The sequence below is a fragment of the Equus asinus genome, chromosome 1, assembly GCF_041296235.1.
Source record: "Equus asinus isolate D_3611 breed Donkey chromosome 1, EquAss-T2T_v2, whole genome shotgun sequence".
Lineage (NCBI taxonomy): Eukaryota > Metazoa > Chordata > Mammalia > Perissodactyla > Equidae > Equus > Equus asinus.
Genome location: NC_091790.1, coordinates 197,707,443 through 197,725,480, shown reverse-complemented (window position 1 = coordinate 197,725,480; position 18,038 = coordinate 197,707,443). Strand labels below are relative to the sequence as shown.

Here is an 18,038-nt window from a genome sequence, read left to right as displayed (position 1 = left end):
AAAGCAAGATGCCCCCAGAAAAGTTTCCACAGATAATGACTTTTAAGGAGGAGGGTAATGAAATCAATCACCCATTCTATTATGCGGTCCAACAGTCAAAAACTCCTCATCATGGACACAGAACTTCCAATGAACTTTTTGGGATTTCAATTTTGATCTTAAACTTAATGAAAAGAACTTCCTTCTATATAGAATTATCTAGTAGAGGATCTGCCTTCTCTCATAAACAACTAGAAAACTGCACAAAATATATGAAACAGACAGAGCAGAACTATGAGCCCTGAGAGAAGAGAAACAAACAAGATGAGACTTATGATCATCTCAGCTTTCTTTCCAGACTACAGCATAGCTGGGGAAAAACCAACTAAAACCAACTGCCTACTGAGATGACAAGACAGAGATAAAAATTTGAGGAGGCCAAGGTAGCTGGGATTTGCAGGGCAGAGTACCAGGGAACCACACAGAAAAAGAGCTCCAGAAATCTGCATACAATTCCCTTCAAGTCTTTGACTGAATTCAATTCCAGTCATGTGCTAAGTAGAACTCTTCAAGGCCAGCGAAAATACAGCATCCAAACAACTGTAAGTTAAACAATTCCCAGAATTCAGGTGGGTTTGGGAGATAATGGAGTTCATATCAGCCAGAGAGGAGGGAACCTGTTAAATACACAGGACAGTCACTAGGAATCTCAAAAGAGTCATGCCTTACTACTAGGGCTAAATAGTCCTAGAGTAAAGGCTACTGTAGACCCGTCCTAGGAAAGCCTAAAGACAAACCTCAAAAGAATAAAGCAGATCCTCAAGTAAATTAACTGCCTGTGAAAACAAAGTTCAAGACCCTCAAAGGAAGAAAACAAAATTTGAACTCTCAACCACACAAAAATCACAATGCCCAGCATCCAACAAAAACTATCTAGACATGCAAAGAAGCAGAAATACTTGACCCATATCAGGAAGGAAATAAAAAGGCAATAAAGAGATCCCCAAACGACAAGGATGATGAATTTAGCAGATAAGAACTCCAAAACAGCTATTATGCTCAAGGATTTAAAGGAAAATGGAAGATATTTGAAAGTGCGAAACAGAACTTCTAGCATTGAAAAACAGAATACCTGAAATGAAAAATTCACAGTGATGCCAGCATTGTGGTGGCATAAGATGCCCCTCATGTTTGTGCCCCCTGTAACAACAAACATTTGGCATCTATCCAAGGACAAAAGTGCCTTTGAGGGAGCTGTGAGACCCAGCACTCTATGCTAAGGAACTCAGGAATTGTCTTGCCCACCCATGCATCAGGTAACAGGAAGACAGATCTCAGTCCTGGTATGGACTTTGCAGTGGCCCATGTACTGGTTCCAGCCCCTCTCACCCATGCTCTTGGAACCCCTATAAAACATGGTCTTAGACAATCACCTATGGACTAGAGAGCATTTGTTGAAGTACAAGTTTCCAGAGGAGAAGTTCTAGCATACCACTGGGGCAAAAAAATACGAGTTTGGATGCACTTCTCCCAAGGCAGCACAGTTTAGGGCCAATAGAGGTCTTCTTGGCTTATGATTTCTCCCACAAGGGAAAGTAAGAGCATGTGAGTGAGCTCACAACTTCCTCAGCTGTGTGGGATTCTGCCAAAGGGGCTCATGTCTTTCTCGCAACATCCAGAATACAGAATCATGAGCTACATGAGTGAGGGACAAGAAGAAGCTGAGAGAACAGTAGATGAGACTCTAAGAAGACATTAAATAGAAGTGGATCCTAATAACTATGTCACAGAGTCTATCAAGAAGCCCACCCACAAGTCGCAGGGAACATATAACACACAAATGCGCCCAACTAACCCACAGGCACCCCCAGTGCTCCATGTGCCTCACCCACACATACCCCCACCCTGTGCCCAGCTCCCTATAAGTGCTCCTGACAGCAGCAGAAGGAGCAAGCTTCAGAAAATGGTTAATAAACATGCACAGAAAACTGACCCAAATCTACAGACTGAGGAAATACTACAAATTTGAGCTTTAGTGCCACCTTTTGGAAAACAAAAGACAGGCTGTCAGCACTCGGCCTGATGCCTTGCAGGATCCAGAGCAGTCATAGAACTGAAACATTCGCAACAAGGGAGAAAGAAGCATGGAACAAGTGACCCATAGAAGGACTGAGATAGCCTCAGAATCTCTGGAAGGACTGACAGAAGGTATCTCTCTCCTGAAGCCAGTTAGTAAAGACTGGAGGAGGTGACAACTACTTCAAATGTGAAGACAGCAGTGCAAAACTTCAAAGAACATGAAAAATCAAGGTAACATGACACCACAGAAGGATCACAATAATCTTCCAATAAATGAACCCAAAAACATGGAGATCTGCTATTTACCTGATGAATAATTCAAAATAGCTATCTAAGGAAACTCTATGAACTACAAGAAAATACAGAAAGACAATTCAGTGAAATCAGGAAAACAAAACATGAACAAAATGAGAAGTTTAATAAAGAGATAAAAATCGTAAAAAAGAACCAAAAAGAAATTCTGGAGCAAAAGAACACAATGAATGAAGTGAAAAATGCAATAAAGACCATCAACAACAGAATGAAACAAACAGAAGAAAGAGTCTGTGAGATAGAACAGCAGAAATTTGAAATTATTGAGTCAGAGGAGAACAAAGAAAAAGAATGAAAAAGAGTGAAAAAAAAGCCAACATGATCAACAGTGTATTTTCAAAAGAACAAACTTGCAAATTATTGGAGTTCCAGAAGGAGAAGAGAGGGAGAAGAGGGCAGAAAGTTTAATCAAAGAAATAGTGGGTAAGAACTTCCCAAATCTGGGGAAAGATTTGGATATCTAAGTTCATGAAGCTCATAGGTCACAAAACAAATTCAACTTAATGAGATCCTCACAGAGACACATTATAATAAAGTTGACAAAAAGACAATCTTTAAAGCAGCAAGAGAAAAAAAAGCGTGTAACTTACAAGGGAACCTCCATAAAGTTATCAGCACATTTCTTAGCAGAAACCTTGTAGGTCATGAGAAAGTGGGATGATATTTCAAAATGCTGAAAGAAAAAAACTGTCATCCAAGAATACTTTACCCAGCAAAGCTGTCCTTTAGAAACAAAGACATTCCTGGACAAACAAAAGCTGAGGAAATTCATCATTACTAGACCTGTCTTATAAGAAATGCTGAAAGGAGTTCTTTAAACTGAAATGAAAGGATGCTAACTAGTAACAGGAACACATATGAAAATATAAACACTGATAAAGGTAAGTATATAGTCAAATTGAAGTATATAGTAATTATATATTATTTATTATAAATAGTACATATAGTAAATATATATTATTATATTATATCATAAATATAGTCAAATTCAGAATACTCTAATAACGTAATATGGTAGAGTGTTAACTACTTAGTCCTAGTATAAAGATTAAAAGACAAGAGTATTAGGAATAACTATAATTACAATAATTTGTTAATCAATATAAAATATAAAAAGTTAGTTTGACATCAAAAACATAAAATATTGGAGATAAAGAGCATTTTTTGTATGAAGTTAAGTTTTTATCTTAAAATAGACTGTTATCTCTATAAGATATCTTATGTAAGCCTCATGGCAACCACAAAGCAAAAACCTACAATTGATACACAAAAGATAAAAAGAAAGGAATCAAAGCATACCACTATGGAAAATCATCAATTCAAGAAAGAAGACAATAAGAGAGGAAGAAAGGAACTACAAAACAATTAATAAGAAAACAATTAATAAGATTGCATTGGTAACTCATTACCTATCAATAATTACTTTATATGTAAATAGATTAAATACTCCAATCAAAAGGCATACAGTGGCTGGATGGATTGAAAAAAAAACAAAACAAGACTCAACTATATGCTGACTACAAGGGACTCACTTCAGCTTTAAGGACATACAGAGGCTCAAAGTGAAGGGATGGAAAAACATATTCCATGCAATGGAAACCAAAAGAGTGCAGGGTTATCTATACTTATATCAGACAAAATAGACTTTAAGTCAAAAGCATAACAAGAGACAAAGAAGGTCATTCTATAATGATAAAGGGGTCAAGTCATCAAGAGTTTATATCAATCATAAATATATATGCACTCAACTTTAAAACACCTAAATATATTAAGCAAATACTAACAGATCTGGAGGGAGAAACAGACCATACAATAATAGGAAGGGACTTCAATGCCTCACTTTCAATAATGGATAGCTCATCCAGATAAAAAATCAATAAAGGAATATTGGACTTGAACAATACTTTAGACCAAATGGACCTAACAGACATATACAGAACATTCCATCCAATAGCAGCAGAACATACATTCTTCTCAAGCACACACAGAACATCCTCCAGTATAGATCATATGTTAGATCACAAAACAAGTCTTAGCTAATGTATAAATTTGCAATATATGTGCTCAGACAACAGTAGAATTAAACTAAAAATCAATAACAAAACATATCTGGAAAGTCCTCAAATATTTGCATATTAAATAGCACATGGATCAAAGAAAAAATCATAAAGGAAATTAAGAAAACATTTTTAATAGAATAATAATAAAATTCAACATATGGGAATTTAGGGATGTAGTTAAAGAACGCTCGCCCAAAGGCAAATTTATGGATTTAAACGCTTATATTTATTTGATGAGAAGAATCTAAAACCAATAACCTAAGCTTCCTACTTAGAGAGCTAACAAGGAAGTGCCAATTAAATCCCAAATAAGTAGGAGGAAAGAAGAAAAATAAAAATGCAAATTTATAAAAGAAAAAAGAAAAACAATGGAGAGGATTGATGGAATCAAAACACCCTTTCAGAAGATTAATTAAACAGATAAAACTCTAGGTAAGTGATAAACAAGAAAAGAGAGAAAATCTAATTACCAATATCAGGAAGAGACAGAGATCATCACTATGAATCCTTCAGATCTTAAGAGAATAATGAAGGAATATTAGTAATATTATGCCAATAAATTTGACAATATGTGCGAAATAGAAAAATTTCTGGAAAGACACAAATTACCCAAACTGACACAAGAAAAAATATAAAACCTGAATAACTCTATATCTCTTGAAGCAATTGAAGATGCAATTAAAATCTATCCCTCCAGAAAGCTCCAAGCTCAAATGGCTTCACTGGTGAAATTATAAAATATTTGAGAAAGAAGTAATACCAATTCTACATAAACTTCCAGAAAATACAGGAGGAAGGAACTTTTCTCAACTTACTTTGTAAGGCTAGAATCACCATAAAACCAAAACAAAAGATATAAGAAAGGAATACCAACAACTAATACCTCCTCACAAACATAGATGCAAAATCTTTAACAAAATATGAGCAAATCAAATCTAGTAACACATAAAAAAGATAACACATTGTGGCCAAGTGGAGTTTTATCCCAGGAGTTAAGATTAGTTTAACATTTGAAAATCAATCATTATTACCATAGTAACAGAATTAAGTAGGACATTCATATAGTCTTCTTAATAGGTGCAAAAAAGGATACATTTCACAGTTAACACTCATTTGCAGTGAAAATCTCAGCAAAGTAAGGAATAGAAGAGAAATTCCTCAAACTGATAAAGCTCATTTTGAAAAAACCTACAGCCAACCTCATAATTAGTGGTGGAAGACGGAAATCTCTATGCCTCAGATTTGGCAAAAGGCAAGGAGGTCTGTTCTTAGTATTTGCTTTCAAAATTATACCAGAGGTCCTATCCAGCATGATAAGCAAAACATAAAAATGAATAAATAAAAGGCATACAGATTGGAATGGAAGAAATAAAACTGTCTTTATTGCAGACAATATGATCAGTAGATTTGCAGACAACAGGATCTTTAGATTCTAAGAAATCTACAAAAATTTAAATGACTAAGAAGTGAATTTAACAAAGTCACAGGATACAAGACCAATGTAAACAATAACTTGTATTTTTATTTACTAACAACAAACAATTGATGCATAACAGCGAACGTATAAATATCCCTTACCTGGGATTACCCTGAAATATGTGTGTGCCAGCATTTCCCACAGGATTCAGCTCCAGTCTCCCACAGTGGTACCCGGTTTATGCATCCTTCCTTAGCTGCCTTCTTTAATAGCTCCACTCTCTACAAGTGGCTCTGCCCTTCCAAATAACCTACTTGCATTCAAATCCCTGTTTTAGGTTCTCCTTCTGAGGAATCCCAACCAAAACATATAGCAACATGATGTTCCTGGAGTTGAGGAGGTCATGACCAAACTGCTGAGTGACTAGTTCCTGAGAGGTACAGAAAATGAATTCTCTGCCTGCAGACAGGCTCCAGTTTGTGAGTAGATGAAATGAAGGGCTGCATGCTTGCCAGGGTCTCTTCAGTGCGTGGTGACAGGCTATGCCTACAGGAGCTGTTTTGAGTGAATTCCTTTATCAATGTGTGATACATCATGATTGCTTCATCAGTGCAGTGTGATAATGTCACTTTCAATTCACACTGATGTCTGCAGGCAATTGAAAGGTCGACGATAACCAATGGAAAGCGGTCAGCAATGTCATCTGGCAGCTGTCTACTCTCTCCCACTTCACACTCCAAAGTTGAGCATTAATCCCAGAGGAGTATCAATGGATGGGAAAGAGAAAGATGCGGGACAGCAGGATACTTTTCTCTTCCACTCAAGATAGCTAGCCCCTCAGTCTACTCTGGGAGGTAGGAAAGGAGCAAAGTTTTGAATCAAATATGAGATCTAAGTTCTGCAAGGAACAGTCCTGAATCTTCATAACTGAGCCTATTTTAATATTGTTTTTAATTTAATATTTAATTTTTGTATTAAAGTAAGCATACTTTAATTATAAAAGTGACCAAAATTATGAACTGGAGTGACATCCTAAATGAGCCTCATGCTCACCAGGAGATGGAGGTGGGCGTGGGTGGGGGGTTGGGTGATTTTAAACAGAGCACAGCTGGCAGTGTTATTGAAAAATAAACACAGGTAGATAGCAGTATATATGTGTATTTAAATATAGATACCTAAAGACAGTTTAAGTAAACTGTTTCTGGTCCCTGGAGCATGCATATATATTTAACTATTAAAAAAAAGCATGCATTTGGGGCGGTGTTTCTCAAGTATGATTGTAAATCCATCTGGATCACCTGGACTGTTCATTAAAATGCAGGATACCAAGTCAAACCTCAGACCTAACAAATTATTTCTGGAAGTGTGGCCTCTAAAATCTACATTTTTAAACAAGTTCCTAAGGTGAATCTTATGAACGTTAAAGTCTAAGAAGTATTGTTATACATATTTTCCTTCACCTTCCCTTTTTTGGTGATACTTTCATATAAGTATATAGAGATCTGCTTCATGCCATTTAATCACTGCATCAGATTGTGCTGTATTATTTGAGTTAATTTATTCAATCATTCCTCTATTTTGGACATTTTTAACTTTTTGCTATTTCTAACTACACAACAATAACATCTGTATGCATACATCATTGAAAAGTGTGCAAATACAGGCAGATTCTTAGAAGTAGAAAAGCTGGATCACAGGGCATGTGCATTCAAAATAATTATAGATATTACCAAATTCACCTACCAGAAAAGGATTTACCCATGTACAATACATAAAGGTGTGTGAAAATGACCATTTCCCTAAGTCCTCTTAAACACTAGATATTATTAATATTTTCCATTTTTTAATTAAAAAGTTTATTGTTTTAGTTTGTATTTCTATAATTATCAGAGAGTTGACCATCTTTGATGTATTTATTGGCATTGTGTATTTTTTTCTTCCATGAATAGCTCTTTCTTTTTCTCTCGTTAATTTACAGAAGCTCTTTTTATGTTCTGGATAGTAAGTTTTTGCCTGATATTTATGTTGCATATATTGCTTCCCTCTGTGATGCTTGTCTCTTTAAGGTGTTTTTCACTTTATAGGAGTTTAGAATTTCTTAGTGAAATCTGAGTTGACTTCCGAGTTTTGTGAATTACTGAGGAAGACCTTCCTCATCCAAATATTATTTCTTTAAATCCTTACTCAAAAAGGATTTGACTTTTATATTTAGCTTTTAACACATTAGAATTTATCTTTATATGGTGTCAGGTAGAAATTGATTTTTATTCATTTCCACGTATAGACAATTGCATCAAGAATATTTATTAAATATAGTCCTCCCTCAGTATCCTCGGGGGATTGGTTGCAGGACCCCCCTTGGATACCAAAATTGGTGGATGTTCAATCAATGTTTTTGCGTATAACTTATGTACATCCTCCTGTATACTTTAAATCATCTCTAGATTACTTATCATACCTAATACAATGTAAATGCTATGTAAATTGATGTTATATGGTATTGTTTAGGTAATAATGACAGGAAAAAATATTTGTGCACGTTCAGTACAGACACAAACATCATAGGCCTTTCATTCTGCAGTTGGTTGAATCCGCAAAAGTGGAACGTGTGGATAAAGAGGGTCAATTGTATACCACTGTATTTTTTCCCCTACTTTAAAATGTCACTTTTATCGTAAACTAAATTCCCATATATATGAGTTTGTTTCTGAATTCTATTTTATTCTATTAAACTATCTGTTTCCATGCTAATGCTGCCATTTTTTAGTTACTATGGTGACATATATTTTTATATACCTATTAGGAAAAGTCTCTTCTTATTGACCTTCTTCTTCAAAAAAGTTATTCTTCTCCTGGCATACTTACAAATCACTTTGTAAAATTCCATAAAAATCTCATTGGAATTTTGAAAAGTATAGTTGCTGAGCAAGGGATCGCTGCCCGATGCTCATAGAATCCAATACTGTGGCACTGGCTTTGGGAGAACAAAGAGCTTTATTGCAGGGTCGACTGGCAACGAGACGGGAGGCAAGGCTTAAATCTATCTCCTTGAGCTGAAGTGGGGACGGATTTTTAGGGAGTTGGAAGTGGGAGTGATTATGTAAAAATGCTAGCTTGGTGGAATCTGATTGGATGGTGAGAGTGGAAGGATCTTGTAAGTCCAACTTGCTACAAATCGAGGGACCCTTTGCTTCTCACGAGGTGCCCTGTAGCGCTTTTACATCACGTTGGGTTCCACAGTCAGGAATTTTTTTGGTCCTCACGCTGCTTGAGGTCATCTGAGGCCAAGGTTTCTGTCATCTGTGCACACTATCTGAAAACCAGCTTACAAAGACATTTTAGAGAAGGAAGTAGGACTCAGCAACTGTAATGGGTAATTCTGAGGCAATTTCACTATTAAATTTATTACATTTATCTGGAGTTTTTTTTTTTTAGTGAGGAGTCTTCTCAATTAAGAACATGTATGTCTTGTCATGTATAAAAGTCTTTTTATAAAAGCATTTATTAGCTGATGTACCAATTTGGACTAAGGTTGGGTAACATATAACCAAAGGAAAAATAAACTAAATAAGAATGGCTTAAACAAGATAGAAGCTTATTGCTTTCTGTTCTTTCACAAATATAATCGTGGTTGAAACAAGATAAGAGTTTGTCCTCTTCAGTACTGAAAGCCAGGTTACTGACTCCTAAAAGAAGGATGTTGTCTCTTATGCCAGTGGCTTCCAGGCCGCAAGTTGTCAGTGTCTGGGAGTTCATGGAGTGGCCAGGTGTTCCCAAAGCCTTCTATGCATTAAATATTATCCATAGGTTGAATAAATAATATGTCTAGCTCATATTTATTCTGTGGTACAATAGATATTTTTCAGTAATATGTAGATCTTTTGTAGTTAATAAATCCTTCATAAGTATTTTATATATGCATATGTTATATATAAACTATGTAAATTGTTCATATGTAAGTGTTATATATATGCTCATTGACTGCTTACTATGTACCATGTACTATGTTTGGCACCGAGAATACAGCAGTGAATGCTTGGCAGAGGCCAAGTCCCTACCTCCCCATGGAAAAGAAGATCAATAAATAAATAAACAGGAAAGTATTCTAAAGAAGAGTAACAGTGTGCCAAGACAGAGAGTAACTAGGGGAGGTAATTTTACACAGGGAAATCAAGAAAGCCTTCTTTGAAGAGGTGACACTTAAGCTCAGAATGAGCCAATTACGTAAAGAACTCGGCAGAGGAGGATGAACATTCTAGGAGAGGGAAAAAAGAAATAGAAAGGAATTGTTCTGCTTAAAAAGCATGACAGAAGCAAGTTTGGCTAGAGATTCAGATGTAAGAAGAACAGTATAAGATAAAATTGGAGATGAACCAAGGCCAGATTATTCAGGGCCTTTTCAGTTTGGATTTTATTCTTAAGTCAGCTGGTAACTTTTAAGCAAGCAGGGACATGATCTGACTTACAATTCAAAAAGAGCGCTTTGGCTACCATGTGAGGACTAGAGGAGAGAGGTTGGAGAGTGGAAAAGGGCCACAGTCAGCAGTTATTATGGAGTCTGAGTGTTGCACATACTGATTGGCTGGTTTGCTCTTCATATCTGTTTTCCCATTCCTGCCGGGAGCCGCCCACCAGTCAGCTAAGCCTCTACCCAAGGACAACGGTCCAGGAGAGAGATGAGGGAATGCACAGCGGACCCTCAGAAGATGGCGGTCGGCCGCTCCTGATCCTACTCATGCTACTAATCTTAGCAATATTGCTCCTGCTGTTCTTTTTCTGTACATGGGGATATCTTGGGGAAAATCTCTCCAAGCAGGGGAAAGAAGCTGACGTAACCTGGCCTTCTAGGGAATGTTCAGGGAACAACAGCCTGAAGGGAAAAAAACATTCTGACCCCCTCCTGGAAAGGTGGAAAAGGAATTTGGACAGCCCTCAAGGAAGAAGCCTTCTAATAATCAGCCTCAAGGGAAAACATTCCCTCCTCAGGTCCTTCCAGGAGGTAGAGATTATCCTAGGCCTGTTAGGACAAGAGGCAAATGGTGGCACCCACCCAGGAACAGCGACATACAAAAACTACCCCTTCCTAAGGCAACTCATGATCCTGACAAAGTTACCAAGAAATATCATAATATATTGACACAGAGGAATTGGGATTATGATGAGGATTGGGAACCCTATAAAATAGTTAATGATAAAAGAGAAACCCAAGCACTGTGCCTGTGTGGCTTTCGATCCTCTTATGCTTTGCAATACTTCTGCTTTCGTTATTACAGGAATAAAGATGGAGGCTTAGGGCCATTCGACCCATGAGGAACTAAATCTAGACGTTACACCCCGTTTTGCAATCAGTCTTAAACATCTAGACGCCTAGTAGACATGTAGAAAAGGTCAATATCTATATTTAATAAAGGTTGCTTACTTCTCACAAACATACTGTGCTAATATTATAACAAGATAAGCTTATGTACCCATTTTGTTTGCCAAAATTACGTACTGAGATAATTCTATGAAATCATAAACGCGTGACCTGGACCCTATATAAGTGCTTGAATGCTTTGAATAAATTGGAAACCTCACTTCCAGTCTCACCGTAACTTCTTTCTTCGCCGACGCTGTTCATCCCTCAGGAAAATCTACTGGCTGGAGCTGGACTCCGGCACATTCCTGTTTAGTAATAGAATCTATTTTTATCTCCATCTTATCGAACAGATTACATTTTCCAGCCGCCCTTAAAGCTAGATGGAGTCACGTGATTAAGTGCTGGCCAATTAGGTTTGGGCAAATGTACTGTGTGAGACTTTGAGGACGCATCTGACGATGCTGAACTTCACCTGAGCCTGTGCTCTGGAAAACAGTGATGGCTGAGAAATTCCCCCACCTGTTTGTGTTCCAGGAAAGGGATTACCTCATAGAACCACCCTGCCCTGCATGACTTCAGTAAGACTCCGTGCATACTTTCTCATGACTCCATGAGCCCCTCAGATAGCCTGGACCTCTGAGGAGGCCAGATAGTCCCTGCAACTCCCCATTCTTTCTTTTTTATAATTGAGATACAATTGCCATGAAACATTATATTAGTTTGAAATATATCCAACTCACCCTTCTTTGTCCCATGAATGGTTAGCTGATATTAGAAATGTTTGTCTGCCTGAAAATAGCTAAACACATTACACATTTTCTGTTCAGCTGACTGAGATTTCCCTTGATTGTAAAAACTGTGAATTACCCCATCTGAGACTTGCCTATGATGCCCTATAAAATCTAAGGCAAACCACACCATGGAGACACTCAGATCTTAGGATCTAGGGTGTGCTCCTTTTTTGCAATAGCCTGAATAAAGTCATCTCCTTAATTGTTGGGTGCATTTTGTCTTCCACATCTTGTCTTTTCTTTTATTGAGGAAGATTAGCCCTGAGCTAACATCTGCTGCCAATCCTCCTCTTTTTGCTGAGGAAGACTGGCCCTGAGCTAACATCTGTGCCCATCTTCCTCTACTTTATATGTGGGATGCCTTCCACATCATGGCTTGATAAGCGATGCGTAGGTCTGCACCTGGGATCCAAACTGGAGAATCCCAGGCCACCAAAGCAGGGCCCGCAAACTTAACCAGCCCTGTGCCACCGGGCCGGCCCCTGTCTTTGACATCTTTTTATAAGGCAGGTGGTATATCTTCTTTGCCGTTCTTCCTTCCTAATGCTTTAAATGGATGGGTGAAGGCTGGAGCTCAAGCAGCCTTCTTGGACCACAAGGTAGCATACATTTAAAATGAAGCCTTCTATATCAGACTGTGGAAAGGTCTATAAGAGAAGCATAAAAGAATGTAACGAGATTACAGAGAAAAATGAGGTTAATTGTGAGGGGCTTGAGTGAAACTCAAGGAAGGATTTTCAGAGAAGATGATACTTCAGATAGGTTTTAAAATAATGAGGATTTTGATTGATGGATGAGAGGAAATGACAAGGGTAACAGAATCTTGATCCAAATTGACATGAACAGGCTGGAACAAGTGAGCAATAGGACAAAAGCTGGCGACTTGCCGAGTTTATGGAATGAAAGATAAGGCAAATTAAAATTATTTATCAAGGAGTGCAAAAGAGTAATGATACCAAGGAAAGAAATGGAGACTCTGGGAGAGGCATAAATGAATGATTTCAGTTTTAACCACTTGAATCAGAGGTGATGGTGAAATATTTAAGTGGAAATATCCTAAAGGCAGCTAGAAATACTGCTTCAGCTGTTAAAGCGAGATCATAATAGACATGCATTTTGAAATTGAGAGAATAATTTGATTTTCTGAACAAAAAGACCCTGAAGTGGATGAGCTGATGGAAACTGACAGAAGACTGGAAACTCCAAGACCACTTAGTGGCAGTATAGGAGGAACAGCTGTTGCAGCAAAGAGAATTGAGCGCCAGGGCTCATAGCTTCTGGTAGCTTTTCCCCAACACTTGTTTGGAGCAACACTGTTCTGCAAAATTGTAAAAGAGATGCCAAGAAAACAGTGTCACGTGCTCCAGTGTCTTTGAGACATTCTGGGTTTGGAGCTAAACAGGTTCTTTACTTCTGGTCTTTATGAAATGTTTAAAGATGGATAATGTGTTATCAATCTCAAAGGAGGTGGGTGATAGTATGCAGTGTTTTCAAAACTTATTTCACTGAAAAAACATTTTTATTACAGAACTTTTTGCAACAATATGCCTGTTTTGAACTCCACCAGTTCAAGAAAAAGGGGGCACAGTGGAAGATAACTAGTGAGTAGGATGGGAGAGCCATCTTTCCATCCTGGAGAAAACTACTTAACTTACTAGTGGGAATTCCTTCCTACCCCATAGAAGATTTTGAGGTCACAGAATCATTGGAAATTTGGTTGAAGCTATGGGATCTCTCCTCTGAAAATTGAACCATGTCTGTATGTGTGTTGCCTTCTCTGGAAGCCCAAAATATGCTAAGGGTTAACAATGACTCATTAATTTTCTTTTAATATACATTTTTGCAAACTTGACTTAAATTTCTTTAATATGCTTATTGCAAAAGTATTATACAATAAAATACGAATTGTATGGAATAAAAAGTAACATTTCCCTCATCTGTGGCCTCCTATGTACTCCATCCATTTTTCTCAGAGTTCACTTTTAACAATTCTCCATGGATATCCAAATACATTTAAAAATATAAGTGGGGTTATTCTACCATTTGCATTTGTAAAATTTACTCTCTCCTGGACATTTTTCCACATGAGGGCATATTGATTTAGCTTATTCTTTTACCAAATTCTTGGTATGATGTACTATAATTTTCCATTTTTTCCCCACCCTTTATTAATCCATTTAACAAATATTTATTGAGTCTACTGTGGGTAGGTGTCCTGTTGGGCTGGAGAAATAGCCAGGAACAAAACAGATATGGTTCCCACTCTTAGGGAGCTAGTCGGAGGAGACAAGTCATAAACAAGTAAGTTAAATAACTACAGATTGTGAGTATGGCTATGCAAGAAAACAAATCCTAGATGAAAGCAGGAGTGACCAGGGGAAGGAAGTCAGTTTTGTGCTGAGCCTTGATGGATGAGCCTGGAGAAGAACTGGAGGAGTAGCAGTCCAGGATTCTGCAAACAATTTCATTATGAACAATCAATAAGTACACATTGATTGCTTGCTCTTTGCCAGTAACTCTGCTAGAGTGTGAGGGTTTAAAGGTAAAGATTTAAAATTTGATCCTTGTTCTCTCGGAGCCCACATTTTAGGGTAATTAAATAAAATATAAAAGACCTCAACACAGTGACTGGAACAAAATAATTGTTCAATAAATGTAAATTTGTATTATTATTTAAAAGTAGTTCGCAGTCTGGCAAGTAAATTTATCTCATTGTTCAAGTTTGTTTCTCAGAATGCTAGTGATGTTATGTTTTTCACGTTTATTTGCCATTTGAATATCTCCTGTAATTTGCTCGGACATATATATGCTTGGAGACCATTTTACTGGTTTGTTTGCCTTTTACTGATGGGTTTGTAGTTCTTCATATGATATAGATATGGCAACCACTTGTCTGTTACATGTTCAAATATTCACCCTCCACCTCCAGTTTGTTGTCTTTTAGTTTTACTAGTGGCATCTTTAAACGTGCACTTTTGAAAATTTATTGTGGTTAAATATTTCCATTTTCTTCTTAATGACTTTGGGAGAAACTTTATCTACATTACACATAAAAACTTTGCAAGGATGTATGCTACCAACAGTGATGTCATCAAGGCATACGTGGGATACCATATTGATGGAGAGCCACAAACGTTTGTTGCAAACCTGTGTATGCTAGGCACCGGGCCGGGTGTCTATCCATATCAAGTCATTTGATCCTCACAGACCCCTTCCAAAGTCGGCAACATTGTTCCCGTTTTATACCTGCGGGAACTGAGGTAGAGTCCCAATGCCCAAAGCTAGTGGGTGACATCGTTGAAATGTCATGCCTGTGGCAACTGTGATCACAAACTCATAATATTTAATTTTACAAATATAAATGTGAAGTCCCTAGCAGTTTGGCCTAAAATTGAGTAGGAGATATGTATATGCTTAGCTTAAGGGTGGCTAATGAGAAAAACATCTGGAAGTTCTATTTGATCCGACAGCTGGAAAAGTTAACAAGCACAGGCCACATTGTACTCTTCTATGGTTCCATCACCCCTAGAACATGGTGACCAGTGTCAAAGATAAATAGCCAGATATTAGTTAAAGTGGTGAAAACAGATTTTATTCAGTAACTACTGGCAGGAGAAAGAACTGAGCTCCATTCTGATTTGTGCAGAGGTGATCTGGATGTTTTAAAGGGAACATAAGGGAAGGGGAAGATGGGGGCTCAGCACAGTCAGAGAAGTGAGAAATGACAACGGGTTGGTCAGTGTGAACGGCATTAGCACAGCTCTGTTCGATAGCTGGCAGCTATGGAAGCCAGGATTCTATCCTCCCACAGAGACTGGGAGACAGGCCCCATCCTTTCTGATGACTGCATTCAAAGGAATGGCTCTCCTGTCCCTGAGAAAGGGACACTTCTGAGTTACAAGAGATACATATTCACAACTTTAAGCCCTTTGTGAGGTCAAGGCATATCATCAGGTGTTGGCTAGGACAGACAGTAAATTCTCCTGGCAGCCCGAGCTTTCTCAGGCGGGCATTTTACTGCAGGGGTGGGGTCATCCTAGGGACACGCCGTATGCTGCTAGAAGTCATGCTGGAATTGGGACAAGTCTTTTATGCAGGGGTTTGCACGAACTGTTACGTGGAGAGCGGTGCTCTTCTCACCAGTTCTTGGAACCACGATTTACAGGAACATTAAATACGGAGAATGGGAACCAGGACGGTAGAGTCTGAAATCACATCATACAAGAACCTTGAGGGAACTGAGTTTAGCGTAGAAAAGGTAATGCCTAGGAAGTGTAACTCTCTACAACCCCGCTTAAGAGGGTTGTGAGGACCAGAGATCTCTCCACATGACGGTCCGGAGGAGGGGGTGGGCAGTGGTAGGTACAGGGAGGGGATTTTAGCCTAAAGAAAGAAATTTTCCGGAGCTTAGGCTTGCTCAGTCTTGGAAAAGGTTGCATGGCAACCGAATGCGCTCTTCATCTTGGGAGCGCTGCAGCGAGTGGGGCTGCACGCAAGCGGCTTCAAGTTTCCTCCAACAAAAACTTCTATGCTTGTTTCCACCAAGGGAAAGAAGGGCAGACCCTAACGAAGGAGGGTTCAGTAAGGATCCTGCAGCAAGCGAGTGATCAGCCAGCATGGGGACCGAGAAAAGGGCTCTGGAAAACCGGGGAAGTTTGCTTGGCTCTGCAGCCAGGCTGAAGAAGGGTGATGGGGCATCTGCTGCTCGGTTTCGAGCAAATAGCGGCCTCCTTACTAAAGTTCCGAGAAGAGCGCTCCGCAGAAACGGCCGGGGCGGTTGGAGGGGAGAGCTAGCCTAGCACTCAGGGAGGAAGGAAGCGGCGGCCGGCAGGCGGACATGGCCCCGGGGGCCCTCGGCCCAGGCGGGGCTCTCCGAAGGAGGCGGGGCCGCCTCGCGCGTCCTTTACTTAAAGCTGCGAGCGCCGGCCGCGCGCGCTCCCTGAGGCGTCGCAGCCGAGCGCCGAGCGGTCGATCGCCCTCGCTCCCGCGGCCTGCGCTCCGCTCCCCGGGGGCTCCACCCGCCGTTGTGTAAGTGCGACTGCCGCCCGGCGGGCTGTCAGCGTCCTAGGCGCGCGGGCCGGGGGAGGCGGCGGGAGCGCGGGGAGGGGTGGCCGCCTCTCGCTGCCCCAGAGTCCCCGGATGGTGACGGATGCACTGGGAGAGGCTGGCTGGGCGGCCCGGAATCCCGTGTCGTCGTTCCCCCCGGCCGTGGCGCCACCGGCGAGCCGTACCCGGGCTTGGAGGCCGAGCGCCACCGCTCGTTCTGAGGTCCGCCCCGCGCACGCTGCCCCGAGCATTGCATCAGAGCGGCCCGATGTTCTGGCGAGTTCGCGCGCTGTTTAATTAGCTAGGAAAAATTCTAACTGGCATTTTAATTTTTTTTAATGCAGAGGCGAGTGATCCGATATGGAGCATGCCTTTACCCCGCTGGAACCCCTGCTTCCCACTGGTATTGTATCTCCTTCCACGTTTTACAGTGTCACTGACGTGCCCCTCCCCAGAGCCCTGAACACTTATCAGGGATGGACCGTAGACCCAGGATGGTTTACAGTCGGCCTAGGGTTGCCCTGCTCTGAGCCCTTAGGTGTATTACTCCACCTCTCTTGTGCTTCAGTGTCCTCATCTGGACAAAACGGGACTAGATATTAGTCCTTGCCATATGGAGTTGTGAGGACGAAATGACTTGATATATTGTATGCATTCCACCTGGAGAAGAGTCAGGACGACCTGTAATATTAACTGTTAGGCCTCCAACTGCCGTCTAATCTCTAACACAGCAGAACAGTAGGCACCAAAGGGGTAAAGATCAGTCGTTATTTCCTGTCCATTGTGCATTTTTAATCCGTTCAAAGGGCCCAAGATTTTCCAATAAAAGATTAGTAAATGGCCATATAAAACGTTTTAAAGATACAACACTCAAGGATTTTTGTTTTACAGTTTCACATTGTTGTAATTCACATGGAAATAGATGGAAGGAATGAGTTTTTCTGAGGCTAGTTAGTAGATTCATTCTCATGTGTAGCAATTGACTTGTGTGATAA

The 18,038-nt window shown here is 39.6% G+C and overlaps 1 protein-coding gene across 10 annotated transcripts in view; it reads left to right on the top strand.

The window, feature by feature from the left end:
• The first annotated feature begins 16,872 nt into the window (after positions 1 to 16,872).
• The window catches only part of TPK1 (thiamin pyrophosphokinase 1), a 320,428-nt gene continuing 319,262 nt past the window's right edge, over positions 16,873 to 18,038 (top strand). For 3 of the 10 annotated variants that reach the window (XR_011505033.1, XM_070515250.1, XM_044766718.2), the window contains exons 1-2: positions 17,014 to 17,265; positions 17,388 to 17,446. Coding sequence is in view for 6 of the 10 variants with exons in the window: in XM_070515250.1 (XP_070371351.1) it covers positions 17,404 to 17,446 (43 nt within the window). In the remaining 4 variants the exon portion in view is untranslated. Of the gene's footprint in view, positions 17,266 to 17,387; positions 17,447 to 18,038 lie in introns of all 10 variants that reach the window. The other 7 variants (XR_011505038.1, XR_011505034.1, XM_070515232.1 and 4 more) reach the window with 7 other exon arrangements.